This window comes from Strix aluco, chromosome 9 (assembly GCF_031877795.1).
Source record: "Strix aluco isolate bStrAlu1 chromosome 9, bStrAlu1.hap1, whole genome shotgun sequence".
NCBI lineage: Eukaryota > Metazoa > Chordata > Aves > Strigiformes > Strigidae > Strix > Strix aluco.
The window spans coordinates 8,812,838-8,832,932 of record NC_133939.1 but is presented as its reverse complement, the minus strand read 5'-3'; the positions used below and the strand labels follow the sequence as shown (position 1 = coordinate 8,832,932).

Sequence of the window (20,095 nt, the reverse complement as noted above, 5' to 3'; positions counted from 1 at the left end):
CTTGTCCCTCCTTCTGTAGTAATGCTGCATTCAGAGCACAGGAAGGTGCAGCACAGTACCCCTGCCACCATTGTTGTACGGGTTGGAAGGTATGTAGTGAGCGGTGTAAGAGAAGTGCTTGCTGTAGTTAACTCAATGGTATATACTAAACCTCTGCAAAACTGAGTGTATCTTAAGGCACTTAAGGTGTGCTTCTCGTGCATCATCACTGGTATGTTTCTTACTTTTCAAATGGCTGATTTAAGGTGTTTGTATAAGACTTGCAGATGTGCTGACTGTCTGCAACCACAAATAAATGTAAAATGGAGACAATATCTCCATCTTTCCCCTTCATTTCACATGAATTCAAGGCTGTGAAGATACCTAGTCATTGTTTGTAAAATACTTGGATGGTATAATGATGAGTGCTGTAGAATAGACTTTGAGGAAAGAGATAGTTCTGTACTGGGGCTTAGGCAGTGGGCACCAAGTAAAAAATGGAGAGAAAACAATAAATAATGTACTAGTGAAGTATCATTGTTGGTCATTATTCAAGGTACGGCAAATGTGGCTTTAGATCTCTTTATACTGGAATGAAAATGCCATGGCCATATGACACAAAATATTATCTGTATAATACTCTACTGGTTCATATTTCTCTAAAAATAAAATAAAAATTAATAGGTCAATTAACTAGCTTATGGTACCAGTAAGAGTTGTTAAATTAGATACCATCCGACATGTTTTAGATGATACATGTGCACAAAGCCAAGTGAAATTCTAGGTTGTTCTCTGGCTAATGTGACAGTATGCAAACATAGTGTCTGTGTGCCAGAGTGCAGCAGGGCAGCCGCTCCCGACGGGCTGGGGAGCCATCTGCGGTGACACCGCCGCTGGCAGGGGCCTCGCTAGCAGGGGTTGCTCCCACAGTACCCAAGCAAAGCAAGCAGGGAAGGCTGGACTGTAGTAGCCAGGTTCAACCAAGTCTAGTCTTCGTGCTAAAATAATTCTCTTCTTTATTTGCTTCTTCCCCTTTTTGGCTTGCTTGAGTGGAGGAATAATGCTCCTTTAACATTGTACATGTAATATTTGGTATGCTGTGCATGGAGATGAAGTAGGTGATAAAGTAAGTGTGACCAGACATATAGAATCCAAGCTGAATTTTTCTTGCAACCTTTTGAAAGTAAACTGGAGTAAAGGTAAATGATGTTATAATAGAAAAAAACACAAAAAGGAACAAAAATTGATGAGTTAAAACCAATTTAAGTATAAACTTCCTAGAAAACTGAGCAAGTATAGAAATCTCTCCCTTCCTTTTGTCTTTCCAGTTCTACCAGAATTAAAGCTGCTCTGTGGGGCTGATTTTCTACAGACATTTAAGACACCCAATCTCTGGAAGGAAGAACACATCAAAGAAATAGTAGAAAAGTTTGGTTTGGTCTGTATTAGCCGTGCTGGCTCTGATCCTTCTCAGTATATCAATGAATCAGACCTTTTAACTAAATTTCAGCACAATATCTTTCTGGTGAAAGAATGGATTCAGAATGAAATCAGTGCAACACAGATACGCTATGCCTTGTGCAGAGGATTAAGCGTAAAATATCTCGTACCAGATTCTGTTATATCCTACATTGCACAGCATAATATCTACACAGAAGAGAGTGAGCGGAAGAACGAAGGTGATTTGCTTCAGCCTCTTAAGTTGCATAACACAACAGTAAACCCACTAAATGACTGATGTCTGTAGTGTGTGAAGTGGAAGGACCTGGCACTTTTCCATGTAAAGTTCTTGAGAAAGTTGTTTCTTGTTAATGAGGGGAACATACATCAGTCCAGAATTTCTTGAATTCATGTGGTGTTTTAAATTCATGGGTTTGTGTGTGGTAATGCTTAAACAAATCGGGATGCTCAGGTACATAGCTTAAAATATATAAAGAATAGTTTCCTTGTGAAAATAAAAGATCTAACAATAAATATTAATCTCCAGTAATACTTAAGGGTCAAACATAGTACTTTCCTGAATTGTAATTCTGTAATCCTACAGACAGTTTTAGCATGAAGATGCCTTACTATTCTGAAGCAGCAAAATAAAATGAACCATAACTTTTTTTAATATGTATGTATATCTTTAAATATATATTACTGCTAAACTTTGACTTTTTAGGGCCCTGAATAACTTTTTGTGTTTTGACAGTTTGAACAAGAGATGGAAATAAACCTTTCTTTCATGCAAGCACTTAGAACTGCATGCACCGTTCATATCACTTTTAAGCCTCCAGATTCACAAATGACAGACAGTCCTCATCCCCAGAGTTAAAGTGGGTTTCTTTGCTTCTCTGATCCAGTCTTCTATAAGAGTAAGTAATTGCTAAAGCCCTGGAGTAGATAACATATCCAAGAGGAACTTCAGCTGTACCATTTGAAGATACGCAGTGGAAAATAAATTAAAATAGCTAAGAGGCTGTCTTGGTATTTGAGCCCTAATGTTAGCCAGAAAAATCCATTCTCTTATATGTTGGTTGCCTATTCTGCCGATTCAGTCTATCTCATTTTTGACAGAAGACACCTTCAGAGAATATAGAATCTCTATAAAGTGCTACTTCTCTGTTTCAATGTTGCTTAAATTAACTGAAAGCATGCATTCAATAGTGATGTAGCATTTATCAATATACAGAATTAACTACTGCTTCTTAATACAAGTTTCCACTTTACTGGCCCTTTTTGAGCCCTCAGTTGGCCAAACAGCTTCCACTCTAGTTCTCTAGAAATAAGGAGCTTGTGGAACAAGTTAAAGTAGTGCCAGACACAAATTGCTTTCACTAAAAGAGTCTGTCTGATGATTTTCTGAAAAGAAGGTGGCATAAAGTAGCTGGAACATATGCAAGGAAGAAGGATTCACCTCAGAAAGCATACAAGATAAGCACTTGTATAGCTTTGGCTAATATCCTAAACTAAAGCTATTTAAAAGGGTTTTTCTGAGTGACATGAAAAATGAAGAGTAATATGGTTAAAATGGATCCCCAGATAATCAGTACCCTTCCAGAAGTGTTATGGAAGGTGAATGTTTCATTCTGTTTAAATCAAGTCATCCTGCTGTCATTAGAAGTCTCAGAGGTTCAGCCTTGTGGAGGGATTTAAAGGCAACACTTCAACAGTAATCGGATTAGAAGGACTTGCATAGCTACATGGTCTAAAAAAGAGATAAAAGAAACTAGAGTTCAAACTCACCACAAAGAAGGGCAGTGAGCTGTGTGGTGCGGAATCAACACACTGTTCTGAGACTTTGATTTTGACAATTACCTAAAGTAGGGATGCCTGCAGATTTCAATGGTTACTGGAAAATGGTCAGCAATGATAATTTTGAGGAGTATCTGAAAGCACTGGGTAAGGTTCCCTTCATGTTTCTTTAATAAATAATCAATAATTGCAACCTGTCGTAGTCTTTACATAGATCTATTTTTTTTTGTACAGTCATAAATCATTTCTGTGAGAAACATTTTTTTCAGGAATGCACTCTAAGAATTGCCTTATGCAAAATTGTTTTGTCTTAAGCAGCCTCTACTTTTTATGATCTTGAAGTTTACATTAACAGAGATTAAACTACATAGCTTAAAGAGGTAAGTGGCAGACTTCAAACTTTAAAAAAAAAAACATAATTTGAAAATTTTTTATGCATAATAAGGAGACAATAATGTATCTAATGCAATTTTGTGTGTTTGCATTTGATGTAAAGTGATAGTATTTCGATAGAAATATCGAAGGCCTTATTAACTGTCAAATACAAATGGTATTTTTTAGGATTCCATATAATCACAAAATATTAACTTATTAAAGTTAAAATAATTAGGTTATGGACTCTTTCCTGATGTGAAAGCTGACTGGAAAGATCTGGACATTTATTTATTTGTTCGTTTTAGTTCTCCCAAGAGCTACAAGCTTCTTTTTGCAGTAGACTTTTCTAGATTAAAATAATTCTTTTTCTTTTTCAGATGTAAATGTTGCTGTAAGAAAAATAGCAAACTTGCTAAAACCTGACAAAGAAATCCTTCAGAATGGGGATCATATGATCATTAAAACGCTAAGCACTTTTAGAAACTACATCATGGAATTTGATGTAGGAAAGGAGTTTGAGGAGGATTTAGCTGGGGTGGATGATCGCAAATGCATGGTAAGAATTAGAACTGTAACAATGGACAAAAAAAAAATAATAATCTGAGGCCTTTCACAGACCACATCTGTTAACCATTTTGTGTGGCTATTTCTAAAATTATTTCTGTACTTCTCAGTTTGCCAAGAAGTGCACACAGTTTTTACAATGCGTTTACATTACAGGAATGCTAATTTTAATCAGGAGCACCGAACAGTTTTATCAATGAATGAATAGTAACTTCGGTGAAACATTACTCAATTATATTGGGATATTTGTTGGTCAAAAAGACATTTAGGTTCAGACTTTCAGAATCTCTTCACTGAGTAATGTTTCCCAGTAAAGGAAATCCATTGATTGCAAGGTCAGGCACTATTCCCCATGTATTAGAATGCCTAAGTGCTTAGAAATTGCAGCTTTTCTTTCTTGTGCTTGTTCCTGTGCTCTTTTCCTTCCTGGGTGTATTCATTAGAGCAGATGCATTAATTAGCCTACTGGAACAAATCTTACAGCAGTCAATAAGCAAACACTGAGGACTCTGCCTTATGAGCTCTTTTTGCTTGCCAGAGAGACAATATTTTCTAACTTATGGCTGATAAATACCAATTAACAGGGGAAAAACTTGAGAATACCAAGTTCTTTCCTGTTAGTTTGAGAGCATGACACCTGCAATATCCTACAGTGAAGAAGTTGTTAACGCAAAAGAAAATTATCTTGGGAGGGACTGTAAAGGAGAAATTAATAGGCCATTTAAATAGGGCCATTTAAAACCAATACTATTCTCTTACACTAGGATATGCAGAATTGCTTTTGCTGGGGTGATGGCAGGAAAGGGAAGGATCACGAAGATGAGAAAAAAAGAATGGCGAACTAGTGAGTGCCTCAACTAATCCTTCTGTACTCCTTGATAGAGAGGGTAGAAGCATGATAGAGTGCAGAATGCAACATTCATGGAAGCAGTGTGTATTTCTGTATAGAAAAGTGCCCCAATGTCATAATGCATTTTTGACTGCTGGAAGGCTCTTAATCAGGATGATGAGATCCAAGTCCACTGAACAGTTATGAGCCCAAAGCAAGACTTAGACTTAGGTGGCTAAATCACTATCAAAGATAGGAGTGTTCAAAACATCTGCTCAAGTGCTAAAAATGTCTGAAGTTCTCAGTGTTTGAGTCGGTGAAGTACTAGTTTGTGTGTATACAGAACTGTCTCCATCTAAGCTTTATCTACTTAAATACCATTAAACTCCATCTAAAGGAGGACTAACACATTCTCTACATGGCAGAAAGAAGTAATTGTGCTCTGAGGCTGTCTAGCATGTGCCTGCAATGAGTTCAGACAACCACTGCACTAAAAAATCAGATTCAGAGGACCTGGAAATGTGGCCCTTGCATAGTCCTGCATTTGAAATGCTGAACAGATTTAACACACAACTCTTAATTACCGGACAAATACTCTAAATATTTTATTGTCTGTAACAGGCCAAAATTCTCAATGCTATTTTGCTAAATTGAGTGATAGGGAAGAATTCAAATTGTTGAACCAGAAAGAAGAAATTAAAGATTATTCTAGTCACTACAACAGCTATTTGATTTGGAGTGGAACCTAGTTCACCCTACTTCCAAGGGTTGCTTTTATCTATTGGCTGTTTAGTGCAAAATGCTCACTCAGCATTGGAAGCAGAAAGTACCAGTATCTTCTTGCCTTTTCCAAAAGAACCCAAGGAGTAGTCACTAACCCTGTTAGTTTTGTTAAGAATCACTTGGGCACATAAAACTCCACAAAAACGTTCAGAAATCATCCATGTCCCTTTATGGCCTCCAACAACAGATACCAACTGCAGCTGTACAGTTGGTCACTGATCACTGGTTCTCTATTTGCCTGTAGCAATGTATCATACTTTATAGTTTAATTTTCTTATTAAAGATTTCTTTTTGACTTGAGACCTCAGTTTTCCCAAAGGCAAAACAGTACAAGAAGCTGTCTTTCTGAAGCCACTGCAGCCCAAACCTGATAACCACGTCAGGCAACACTTGCAGTTGTTAAGCAGCAAAATAACTCCAATGGTCCAGAAAGACTCTTGTCAGAGAAGGGTCATGGAGTGATAGAAGAGATACTGGACCACTCCCTGAGTGGTGTTATGAAAAAAACTATCATAAAAGCAAAGGTTGGATATCATTCTTGGTGTTTCCTTTTCTCATCTATAGCTTATGAGACTGCATGCCATAAATCGTTAATAGTCAACCTGTCTAATGGGAGAGATTGTGAATCAATTATTGTTATTTATGTTGTGGACTGAGCAGACCACTGGGCAAGTTTTATCCAAGTAGCTCAATGTATCAGAAGTACAAAGTAACATGGATAAGACAAATTACTCATTAAACATTAATCTGTATAGCAGAGCAATCATCAGGAGACTAGCAAACATAACCTTAGAAATAAGTCATCCAATAGGTATAGATCACTTTTTTCTTTTAATGAAGAATATATCATCTAAGTAGAGTTAACATATCAGTAAAAATAATATTAGAACAGTGAATAGGTTAGATGTTGTGTATAATTCACTGAAATTGTGCTCACCTTTCAGTTGCAGAACATGTCTTTGAGTCAGTCAGGGTAGAGTATAACTACAGTAATTCCAAATCGATACTGTCTGTGATGAGTAAAGGCTAAAAAGTTTTGCTGATACTTATTTTAGAAGTCGAAGGTTTGACAGTAGGAATTGATACTCCTGTGATAGTATAGGCCCCCTCCTTCATTTCAGTTAGGATTTTTTTCATTTTTATAGTTGGTCACTCCTGGAAGCCTATCTGAACTTTCTGGAACAGTGAGTTAATTGAGCTGGATAAAACTTAGCAGTCTGTCCAAAACAGTCACTTTCTTGTACACAACACGTTTTTAGGTGATTCTGTTTTCTTAAGGGATATAGGTAACAGCAGTTCATAACATCAGTTCCTTTAAGGCTTTGTTTCTGATGGGAAGTGAAAATTTGCTACTTTGAAATCTCAAGAAACTCAAAAGTCCTGCTAGTTTAGTTAAAGATGCAATTTCTCTGTTGTGTAGAACCAAAGATTAGGACAGCTGACAACATGGGAGAGATCACTAATCACAGTGCAAGGCAGTTCCAAGAAGACAGTTGATACTCAATGCATTCTAAGCATTGCTGAAACCATGTATGGAGTAACCTGCAGCACAACCTGGTCTCTTAAGAAATGCAGACAAGACATCTGCATTCACTTAGTTCCCATAATGCTGTTGTGCTTCTCCTGGAGCTTTTCCCCAGAGATTTTATCTCCTAGATAATAGTTAAATAAGAGTTTCTCTATTTGTTTGTAAATTTTGTGAAAGATGTGTTTCTACAAGTTTAATCATACTTAATATTTAGGGTTGTTAAAAACCCTAAATGGCAGTGTGAACTATAAAGGTAAAATAAAAGTTTACATATTCAAGAGCATCTTTTATTCTTTGCAAATGTTACAGGGTGCACATTAGATGGTGTAGAAAGACATCCCTTAAGAAAGACATTATTAAATTATTTCTTATATGATGTGAAGTTTGAATCAGACCGTGTGATAAAGTTTCTACTACTTCAAAGAGTTTGTTCATGGTTTTAATTGGCAACATCTATCAGATATATAGTGTACAAGATAGAAATTAGTTAAGTGGATAACTATGGCTTTGGTATTTCCTGAACCGAGTATTTGATCCTGATATCTTCATTCTCAGTGAAGCTCCAGTCTCATCATGAACTTTCCTCAGTTTAAAGATAAATTCTACAGCCTCTAGTTGAGATTAATTTAATTAACATCTCAGGTGTTCCACTAAGTATAAAACCTTGTTTCATGCAAATAAACTTTACTGTGGAAAAAATTTACTGTGCACAAAAGCGGCAAGACCTGATTGAAAAGCATCTCCAAAAGTACATTCATCACCAGATAATTTTGCCTCCCTTTTCACCATCAGTAATAAACAGCGAAGCCGAGGAAACCTCTGCAATGCAAAATATGTACCAGTATACATAAGAACAGGGCAGAATCTGACACTAAGAAGAAGAGTTAGCCTTATGTACCTTCACAGTGTATTTGCTCAGTACATCAGTCAAAAGTTTGTAAAAAAGTTAAATGAAAAAACTTAAAGGCTGAAACGAAGGCTGAAGTTTCATGTTCCAAGTCTTTGCACCCAGTGAATCAAAGCAGATTGATAATGGGATACCTCTGATGCAAAAATTACTTCCCTAGAATTTTTACTTTTCTAATAATTTTGCTGCTAAAGTCAGAGAGTTTTTGCATTATAATTTTTCTCTGCTGCTCAAGCATTTGAATGAGACTGAATTGCTTTAGCTCACACTCTCCAGAATGAATCTCTCTTTTGACAGAGACTAAGGGCAAGTGATCTGCTTAAAAAATCAAGGAAGATTCTATGTTCTAAATATAGAACAGCAGAATTTCTTGTATAACTGAAAACAGCCTTAGTTGTGTTAGATTGAATATTTGGCTAAGCAAGTGAAGGATGCTTCAGTAATTCAGAGCCTTGTTGTGCTCTTTGGCGTAGTACTTTCCTTCTTACATTGAAGCAGATAAGGAAATTACAATGACCGGGGACTGGTAAATAGATAAAACAGCAAGAATTTGAAATTGAAGTGGGAAATCATACATATTAACCATTTAGTTAACCAAAACAGAATACAAGCAGAATATAACCATGGATAAGTTATCAAATGGGTGTTTACAGTTCTATCACTGGAAGACTTGCTGGGATGGGTTAGGGGGAGGGGGATTTGGGAGTTGTAGAATTCACTCATCAGATCTATCATACATCTTACCATATGAAATATCTTCCTGAAAATATATAGTCATTTAACGTTTAAGACAGCCACATAAGGATTGTTCATAGGCACCTGACCAAGCCTGTCACACAAACCAGTGCTAGTTACATGTGCTGTATCCTAGTGAAAGGAGGGAAGTTGTTCGAAACTGATCATGCCTCTGTTTTAAATAAAAAACATGTCTAATGTGAAACTGATTTCTCTCTAGTTTTGTATTCAGGAAAAATGCAATGAAGTTTAGTTGTTCTGGACATAATTTGGTTTATATTGCTGCAAGGTCAGAATAAAGCCCTGTTATAAAATCACATGGCTCATGAAGCTTATTTAACTATTTAGGCAGGGTTCCTCTCTTCCACGAATGGAATTCACAGCTGTTAATCTAGTTTAGAGTAGGTACTGGAATGAAGACTTGCTACCAGAACAACAACCAACAAACAATATTCCAATACTTGGAATTTCAGTAGGGATCCCCCACAGGGTGAGAAGACTCCATATCAATTGCCTGTCTAGAAAGACGCAAGATCAGCAGTATGTCTTTACTTGATCCCTCTAATTCAGCTATTTTGTTTCTTTACCTCTTCAAATGCTGTCCTTTTCTTTTTGACTTGGAAGTATTTTCTCATATACTTTGTTGGAACAAGCTTTGTTCTAGAATGACTGTTGCTGGGAGGTGTTTGTATGTCATTGCCTGTGTGTATGTAGTAGTCTTTTCTCAAATCTAGTGCCCTCTCTTTTTGCAGTACTGTGAATTCCCCAGCTCCTCATTGGAATAATCTCTGACTTTTGAGGGGGTTTAATTGAAAGGAGGTAGTCTTTATGTAGTTTTCTGTTGCTACTTCTGACCTTTTACAAACTGCTGTCCACAAGTGAGGAAGAGCGGTCCTCCAGTCAACCCCTCTGAAGCTCCAGAGAACAGAGGTCCACTCTTGGGTCTGTCTCAGCCTCTCTAAAACTCTGGTTCATTCAGTCTCTGTGCCTCAGTAAAGTGGAAGTTTCCTTTTCTCTGCCTTGTTTCACACCTCATGCTCTTTTGGCATTACTGCTTATTACATGTAAGTGATACGCTCAGCACATTTGCAGAGTGATATCAAATGAGATCTCTAGAATCTTTTGCCATATAATTTAAGATGTCATTAACTTCAAATTTTGCAGTGCTGGATTCACATCTAAAACCTGAGACTAATCAGAAGCTTTGAGCTAGTTATTCACGAAACCACTGCTAACATACTGAAGCTTTGTAGTGGAGGTGGTTTTGGATGGGCTTAGCATTTCAGCTTTTTGTGAATCCTAAAAAGCTCAGAGATTTATGAATGCAGAAACTGAAATCATAAAGAATCAGCTATAAACCTGAGAACCAGACTTGCCAAATCCAATTTTAAATGACAAATCATTAGTGTTATGTACAGTTGCATCTTGCTAAAATTACACAGAGGATAAATCAATTATACACATTAATTTAAACAGTAAGTGTCAGAATCAATTCTCATTCTTGCACAAAGTGAATTGGATGTGCTGTTTTCTACTTTTTTTCTGGCATAGGATATACACGAGTCTATTTTTGTATTATTTGTATACAATTTTATTTCAGTAAGAAATAAAAAATCCACCATTCCTAAGAAATAAAACAGTATGCACTGTCAGAAATATTGATTCTACTACTCCTCCCACATATTGTCACCTGCATAGCCTGGAGCTTTGACACATTTACTTTCCTACTCCCTGGAGCATGTCTCTAGTCATTGCTTTCCTTCATTGCTCTTATGAGCAAGCATTCAAAATAAGGAATTTGAACATTTAAGATCTGATCCTATCTGACAGCAGCTTACCCTTTGATCTAAAATTTGTCAATCCAATCCTAAGCTCCTTTGGTAGCAATGGAGATGCTGACAATCACAGAAGCAAAATACTGCTTTTGGAAGTGTCTCATCTTTTGACTACAGTGAACTTCAGTAAGCTTATCAGTCAGGTACAGAATGCCCGCATTATAACCAGCTTGTCTTTCAATAACAACCTGAGCAAGTCTGTAATGTCATGAATATGTTTCAGAGTCCTGTAGCTATAGATGCCTATTATGAGACATCACATCTGCAGCCCCACAAGCAGCTGAGAAATTAATTGTATTGTTCTACCAACCATTTCCTATGAGTTAACTTTGGGAGTTTGTTGATGCACAGCTAAAAACAGGAATGATGAAATGGGAGGTTAGATTTATAAGTGCTTCTACAGGGTTAACTGAAATTAGTAAGGGAAGGACAGGTTGGTACAGACTTTATCATTCAACTTAGCTACAGGGTGGCTAAATATGTATAGCCTTTGTCCAGCAACAGTATCTTGAGATAAAGTCCAAGAATCCTACCACTAATTTTTCTGTTGAGTTTCTTGTTTTTTTCTCAGTAGTTTATCTGTCTGTCATCAACCTGCCAGATGCCAATTTGATGAGATAAAAGGAGTTAGAGGATGGAGAGATGGAAAACTCTGAACATGGTTGTAGCCCTCCTGTTAGCAGTGTGCAGCATGCCTCCTACACAGAAGGTCATAGGTAGTGACTACATTGCACAATGCCCCTTCACAGTTACATTAGATTTTGTCAGTGATATCAACATTCATTTATTCCATTAACACCTCATTTGATGAAAATTTCCCCTGCAGACTGCTTACCAGAGATTTTTATATCACTTTGATACTTAGTGCAGATGAAAATGCTTTATCTTGAGAAGCTGTTAAATACCTTGTTGGATATATTACTATGTTTGACCAAAAATTCTAGGATATTTTCTTCAATGTTATTTGTAAACACAATAGAGGACACAGCTCAAATTGGGTTCTCCTGTGTCATCTGACCTAAACAATTACTTTCCATTGTTTAATCCTTCTTAAATCATAATTACAGTTGTAAAATGACTGGTCATTCTCATAAGCAGAGAGTTACTGGACTGAGATGGAGCACAGAGCGTGTCATGCAGTTTTAGAGCATTGCAGTCATTTGCTGCACCATAATATAGAGACAACACTCTGAAGGGAAGTAGAAGAAAAATAGAACTGGTACTGCTGTGTTTCTCCTACAGATGAGAAATTAATATCACATTTTTGATGAAAGATGGTAGCTGCAATTCATATTTGTAAATGCAATGTGTTAAAAATCTATGTAGCATTAACAAAAAATGTTCATGGACTACTTAAAAAAAAATGTTATTTTCATTCATTCATGTGTAAAATGCATTATGTATCTTCAACTGCAGAGCATATGACACAAGCAAGCACTCTAGGAATAGCCAACATTGGAATGAGAAACATTGTGCAAAGCCAGCATGAAACGTTTTTGCATTTAGACATCACTGGGAAATGCAAAGTTCTCTGATAAAATAGTTTGATGACTGTTTCAGTAAATTACAAAAGTCAGTATCTCTGGCTGTGTGTCAGTATGACTTGCCACTAGAAGGTGGAAGTAGTATCTGTTGTAATTCTACAATACTTCACTACTGTTGTTGCTACTAGAGAAAATGCAAATACATAGTCATTTAAATCTACCTTGTCTCATAACTGAAAACAGTAACAAGAATACTTTAATTATCATTTCTTCTAGCTTTAATTTTCAGGAAGATGGTGTTGCTATGCACATGTATTTAAATCTTCGTAACACAGAGATTAAATCACTAACAAAAGTATGTGAATGGCCAAGTAATAAAAGGAAAATATCTAAGTACACCAAAAAAGTGTAGGACTACAGAAATCACATCACACAACTAAAGAAAATTTGAACATTTTTGTGTTCTCAGGCTTCAAAGACTTCTTCACCTCCCAGAGGAGCTCCATTCTGTATTTATTACACCTCAAGAACAAAAGAGTATATAAGCCAAAAGATGTGCAATACTGCTCGTTAGAATTTTTGAGAAAAGTTAAATTGAGGCAAGACTCACTCTTATTTATCTCACTCCATTAACTTTTCTTGTGCTCTTTCAGTATTTTTAATCACACTATTGACTAATCGCATTAATCTGTTTTCTATTGAAGTTTCCTACAGAATTATACGCATTTGATCTAAGAAGTATTTGTCTTAGGTTTAAGTATGGTCATGTAAGTAAGCAAAACTTAAGCTTGCTTATGTTATGTACTATGTAGTTGAAAGGAATAAATGAAGTCTTTTATTTATCCTACAAGTAGTACAAGATGCTCAAAAAGGCAGAAGTCCAGTTTTAGAGAAATACTATATTTTCATTTAGTTCATTTTGTTACCATCAGGAGACTGCTGCTTTCCAGTGTCCTCTAAGTTTATCTACTTCTCTTGCTTGTGGAGGAAGATGAAGAATAGGAACTGTCTGCCCGGGGATGCAGTGCTCCCCAAACCCTGGCAAAGATTTTCAGTCATTGCAGATAGGAGACAGTAGCTCCATCTCTGTAATCAGGCAAACCTTAGGTCATGCTATAATCAAAATAGTGGCAAACATGGTTAATTATAAAAGCCTATTTTTCTAAGAAAAGTGGCTTTACATAGAAAGTAAAGCATTTCTTTATCTTGCCTATTAGCAACACCACTGCTTATATAACAGCCATGGCAACTCCAACCTCAGCTAATACTCAGTGTGTGTCTCAATAGAGATATTTGGAATGGAAGAGCTTCAATCTGTGTTGAGTTTTGTCCTTTATTATATGAGACATTACAGTTTAACCTAAAGAAAGAAAAGATAAAAATGCTACTGATTAATCTTACTGTCATGAAGTGGTTGATCCTGCTAGCAAAGAAGAGGACATTATGTTCTCCTGCAATATATTCTGTGCTTTATAACCTTCATAGCAAAATAGCTACATACAAAAAGCAGTAACTGTATGGTTTACTCATATCCTTTCAGTATTTATATTTCTCAAAGGGAAGGCAGAGGATGATAACCGAGAATATTGGCTGATAAAACAGCTTGGTTAACTGTATGTGGTACTATACTCTTTTTGGTTATTACCAAATTGCCAAAAGCAGTATCTAATCTTGGCTGGAAAAACAAGAGAGGCAGAGAAAAAAATGCGTTGCTTTCTAAAATGAAACAATTTCAATCTCCCTTAGAGACTGAAAAAGATGTTTCCTTGTGCTGCTACAAACATTCTCAGTTGCCCCCAAGTGTCCTAAACTAGTGAATATTATCAAGACTAGTAACTTTCACAATTGACATTGAACATTAGTAGTACTAATAAAGTTGGATCTTACATGGTATATTGCCTTTGAATTCACATATAAACCCTCAAAATTTAACTGTTAAGCTAGTCTAATGATTAAACTATGCTGAGCTAATACTCAATGGACAAAAATAAGTGCGGTTACTAAGCAAGTGGCTTCATTCCACAGTATCCCTCCTATCTACAAGTCATCAGTAGAAATAATGTTCATTTTCTAATATATTCATTTTTTAGAATCATCAGAAAATCTTAATTTGTTAACTTATAAATTAAACTTTTTTCACTTTTACTAGTAGTATTTGTTATCTTCTGTCTCCAACTGCATGTCTGCTGATTAAAAACAGATATGGAAGAGGATTTAAACTATGATGACCACATTTACTATGGCTCTACCCAAATGTGCTGTTCCTTCCTGCATTAGCATTTTATACATTAAAAGGATATGGCTTTTCTTAAATGTGATCTACTACTTGGTTTAAATACATCATTTTACAAGAGTGAACAGAATAATTTGTGAATGCATTTTCCAAATTCAAGAGATTTTTAGCAAGGACACATGAGTTTCTCTTTCAGAGACCCCATATGGTGCAAACAGACTATATGGGATCAATAACAATGCCTTGCCCAGGATTAGCTATGCTGGCACTCTTTCTAGTGATTCATTTTCCATGCTTGTTTAGTCTAAAGCTCCCCAGGGGTGGAGACTGCTGGCTGTACTCATTTAAAGATAGTGGCTATCATGGTTATCATTTAAGAATTAATTGTTTGTGACATACACAAATTAAATAAATAGGGCTGTGTAGTTCTTGAATGTTGAACTGCTTTTAGTTCCCAGAATGACAAATGTAGGCTGACTTCTTTTCTTAGAAACTACACAGGATGGATGCAGTAAGTTTTCCTTTAATGATAGATCAGAATTCATCTTCTCTCCACATTTGACAACTCATACAGGCAGTGACTGAAGACTTTTACAAGGTAGACAGTAATCCCATATTTAGTCCTCAGATTCACTTCAAACAAGCTGGTTTAAAAGCCATATGCTAATATTGATGTTAAAGTATCCTCATAGAGCACAAATTGTCACTGCTCTTCCGCTTCCCTCATTAAATATTTTACAGAGTATTGCTTCTCTTTATCTTAGGGAGACGTGAAAGGCAAATTGTCAGTAAAGGCTAACCATAGTAACAAGCTGTAGGATGCACCCTCATACATTTAAGTAGTTTTTGAATCAAGTTCTGCTGAACTACTGAGGACAGCATCAATATTCACAAAAGTGATATGCTGAATCCTGCAGCACCTTACCCTTATTCTGCCAGTCCTGGCTCAAGTAGTTCTCCAGCTACAGTTATACAAAGTGGGATGCTGGCAAAGATACCAATTTGCCGATACTTCAAAACCACTCTGCTCGATGACGGAAGCTAGATTAAGACATGGGGAAAAAACAGCTCAGGATTTAAAAGCTTTGTTCATCCATAGATGCCAGTAGATGGGTACTTTTTTCAGGTAGAACAGCTGAGGAATCCTTCCATGGTGGAAAAACAAACTGAATCTCAAGTTTTCAGCTCCTTTTACAAATACAGTGTTAGGCTGCACATCCATTCTGCTGCTCTATTTGTCCACAGGGAGAGAGAAGTGCACTCTTACACAATTATTTTTATGATATTTTTTCTTGCATTTAAACAGCTTTATCTCATCCTTCCAGGTTTTGACAGGCAATTGGGCAGCAACTTTCTATTTAAGCTCATTTCTTTTGTAATTATCCTGTTACAACACTCTACAATTATTCCTCTTATGAGATACATTAATCATTTATTATATTAGAGAGAAGTTTTAATTTAAGAAAACTAATCATAATATCAGAGAATACTACAGTAACACTGAACATGTCTATTTTGTTAGACCACTGTATCTTGGGATGGAGATAAGCTTCTTTGTGTGCAGAATGGAGAAAAAGAAGGTCGTGGTTGGACTCAGTGGATTGAAGGAGATGAAATGCACCTGGTAAGATCATGTAACCGGTTTTAAATGCCACTCTATTAAAATGGTTAGATGTAACGCAGCAGGCTGTGTGCTATGTTATCTTGGCTTACTTTGACATAATTATGTATTGGTATGGCATTTGACTTTTTTCTAAAGCAACAATTTCATTTGGAGCCATTATGCTTTTATGTCCCTTACAAAGACTGCCTGATTTCAAAGCAGTACTCTTTCTGTGTTAGCTATCTGTCCAGACATACCAGTTTGAAATGTTTACACTGAGGAAAACATTTAACAATGTCCTTCATACAGTCTGTGAAATACACAGTATGGGAGCTAGTGAAATTATGCATCCAACAATAAGCCATAAGGGGAAAATAGACCATTGTTCTTTTAAAATAATTACAGGCCAGACTGCATTATAGCCTAGAGAATTAAAACAGCAATTAAGTTTTTGAAATTTCATGTTCTTTCAGACCATCATTTTTATCTTTCTAAGTTAACAGGACCTGAAAGAAGATGCCTATTCTTTTCTCACATATCTCTTTATAGCATCCTTACTCTCTCATCAACGTGAGTAAAAGGCAGTCTTTCTGCTGAGATAATAAAATCCAACCTCCATTTCTGTTCACTGTTCAGTACTATTAGCATTCAGCAGTCTAAACTGATGTTCTCTAAATATTCAAATCAGTAGCAGAGCTATGAAATCTTTGCAAAAGTACCCCAAATCCCTTATTACTAAGCACGATTTTCAGGAAGTACTGGAAGTCCCAAAAACCACTTCGGGAAAGGAATGTATATGACAGATCTTACCATCTGGACTACATACTTGATATAACACAGGTAGAAAGTTACTGTGTAAGTGGTCACTTTATAGCTGAGGTCGTGGGCTCACTGAAGGTAGGGGTGAAGCAATAAAAAGGAGACTCCAGAATTTTCTGTATATACATATTCCCTCTATCTATACACAGACACACTACAGTATTTGCACACTATCTCCCAGCTTCACAACAGTTGGTGCCATGACACCAATCATCAGCCCTCTCAGATTCTATGCTATCAAACAGGTTGCAATTAGCCATACATTGTCCGGCCTAGAAGTTCAACTTACACCTTGCTGCACTCATCTGCACATATATGAAGCCATAGCACTAGTTACTCTTAGATTTCTCTGTATTGGCATCCTGGTTTCTGTCCCTTGCTAGCTCTGCAGTCATTCTCTCTTCCCATGTCCTGTCTGCAACACCAATTTCTTCAGCCCCAATTTCTGCTATCCTTACTCTGGTTCATGCTCTAGCCGTACAACCTAGCCATGGACCTCTAGGCCAGACCACTTTCTATACTTGACCCTGTCAAGAGTTTGATTTTAGAAGTCAAATTCAGACTCAGTTGCTCAAACATATGTGTTTAGTGCCACTTTAGGTACCCCAAGGTAAACTGACTGATCTGAGGCTGCTTTTTCAGAAGGCTGTGAAGAGTTCTGTATCATACCTGCCAGCTCATGCAGGCATCCATGCATTGATTGGCACGTGTACAATTTATCACAATCTGTCTCTCATGTACACAACAGTCAGTACAAAATCACTTCATGCAAAGGAAGTAATGAAGTATTTTAGAGGCCAGTCCCCAATATTTCAATTTTATCACTCTTCATGTTTCATGAACTTCAAAAGATGTCCTCTTTATTTCTCTGAATCCTTGTTAATGTAACTCTCTCCATTAAACATACAGTAAAACAGTCCCATTTAGTATCTTATTTTTGACCATCTGAGATTACTGGGTCCTGTACTCTTGAGAGTCCTTTGATTCAATGGGAAGTTACCTCTAAAAAATTGATACTTCGATAGCTTTATGATCCTACTGAACTTTACACAATGAGCCAAGTGTTAATTTAATTCTTTCCACAGTTCTGTAGAGAGTAGTACCACATCCTTTAGTAGTTTATTGCCTCCTATTTTCTCCATTTCATTCTATGTTCTGTACTTCATAGTTCTTTTTCCTCCTTAGATTCTGTTTTATGTGAGTGACTTATTTGACCATTCTCCATTTCCTTTTGAGTTTTATTGTCCTTTTCTATTGTATTGATTGCCTCTGCTCTGTAGGTTTTTGTCACTGTCAGCAGATCTCTTAGCCCTTATTGCACAGTCCTGCGTCGGGGTTACCTATACAGAAGTGAACAAAACACGTCCTAACTAAAATCACTGTATCTGTCTGCTTGTTTCATCAATTCATCATGAAGAACCTTCTCTTACTAGGGACTAGCAACATATACCAATACGTTATTTACTCAGTGTAAGGTTTTCTAAGTATGTCATTTTATCAAAGTCCCCTATAAGAAAATATGCATAACTTCCCAGGATACTCTGCCTCCTGTTTCCTCAGAATATTCTGACAGCTTTATTAAAACTCTTATTTTGAAATAGAAAGTACATCCCATCTGCCAGGTCATACATAACCTTTGTCTTTATGTCCCTTAAGAAGTTCCACCCCTTTTTACTTCTTCCACTAAAACCAGTCAGCACCTCCGCACATCCCCACACATACTGTGTGAACTTCTCAGGTCTAACTTAAATAGTTTCAGTAATGGAGAAGATTAAACTGCATCTTCAGTGAGATTAGGTAAACAACTGTAGGCCTCACAAATCAGTGCCAAAGATGTAAGCATCATTGCACCTGCTTATGCACCATTCACGATGATCCAATGACTAGCACGTAGGGATTTTTGAAAAGCTCTTATGGAATGCAAAGGAGCAGCAGACAGCATTAGGCATCCAGTGTGGTCAAGTTCAGTCAAAACTCACTGCTGTGCTGTGATTTATAGACCTAGATCAAATCTTTTGTACACAACTATCTGTCCTTTTCTAGCCATGACCACTGTGTTGCTAGAGTGGGCTTTTGTAGGTTTGAACTACTAGTCATCCACAGATTCAGAACCAGTTATTCAAATCCATCCCCAAATAACTTAGGTGCCCAAAACAGAGAATGCCCATTTCAAAGACCTAAGTAGTTGCACGCACTGCAAATAGAGAATAATGTACCAGGAACATATTTGGCCCATTAAGATCTGAGATCCCAAAATAGCTTCTCTTACTCCACCTTTCACCAGAAAACAAACCCAGACCAGCTGGTTTCTTTAAGGATTAAAAATAGGCTAAAATATGTATAAGCCACACAATCTAATTTGATAGAAACTTGTGGATTCAAATTAAACTGAACATACACATGAATGTATAATGCATGGGTCCTATGTAAAAGTTGGGTTTTTTAATTATTTTCTCTTCCTAGGAAATAAGAGTGTGTGGAGTCAAGTGTAAGCAGATCTTTAAGAAGGTACAGTGAGCCTACTGCTGATACAGAAGTGAAGAACAGTAGAATTTTCAGACTTACCGCCAAATCTCTGAATGCTAGTAACGAACATCATCAGTGACAAGAGCAAACACAGAAATGAAGATCACATTATAACTGTAAAATTAGAATTTTTTAACAAATCATTTTAAAGAAATAACTGCAAATAAAACTTTTTAGAAATGCCAATTAAAGATACTAAACACTATACATGTATGTGTACCATAATTCTTGACTATGCCAAAACAGCACTGTTAAGTGCAAAACAAGATAGTGGACCTTATTGTAAGCTCCACTATTGTAAGCTTATTGTATTAGTTTGTAAGCTAATTTTTTTACTTACAATGGAAATCACCCTTCCATAGCCTTAGCAAGAGGCCTCCAGGCAGTCTTGTTTTCAGCTGTTGAATTGTAGTTGTAGGGAAGCGATTGAAAGCTGTAGCATGTGGCTTACACCTAAATCCTGATTTCACTGAAGCCAGTGAGAATTTTACCATCAGCTCCAAAGGAGCAGTACTTCACTGAAAGTATTCCACCAAAACTAAAAATCTGATTTCTCAAAATAAATAAACGTATGGATTAATAGTCTGGAAAAACAGCACTTACGGAAGCATGGCCAAGGGGCAGTTCTTTTGCTTTAGCCAATATGTGCTCATTCATT

The 20,095-nt window shown here is 36.6% G+C and overlaps 2 protein-coding genes across 7 annotated transcripts in view; both read left to right on the top strand.

The window, feature by feature from the left end:
- The window catches only part of NMNAT3 (nicotinamide nucleotide adenylyltransferase 3), a 30,376-nt gene extending 28,285 nt beyond the window's left edge, over nucleotides 1-2,091 (top strand). For all 6 annotated transcript variants that reach the window (XM_074833668.1, XM_074833671.1, XM_074833673.1 and 3 more), the window contains one exon: nucleotides 1,308-2,091. In XM_074833668.1, coding sequence (XP_074689769.1) covers nucleotides 1,308-1,717 — 410 coding nt within the window. In that variant the 3' untranslated portion in view covers nucleotides 1,718-2,091. The remainder of the gene's footprint in view (nucleotides 1-1,307) is intronic.
- A 255-nt stretch (nucleotides 2,092-2,346) lies between these two features.
- On the top strand, nucleotides 2,347-19,642 carry RBP1 (retinol binding protein 1). Its single transcript, XM_074833674.1, has 4 exons — nucleotides 2,347-3,363; nucleotides 3,969-4,147; nucleotides 16,012-16,113; nucleotides 19,375-19,642. The coding sequence occupies exons 1-4, from the start codon at nucleotides 3,291-3,293 to the stop codon at nucleotides 19,426-19,428; spliced, it is 408 nt and encodes a 135-aa protein (XP_074689775.1). The 5' UTR covers nucleotides 2,347-3,290; the 3' UTR covers nucleotides 19,429-19,642.
- Nucleotides 19,643-20,095: the final 453 nt, after the last annotated feature.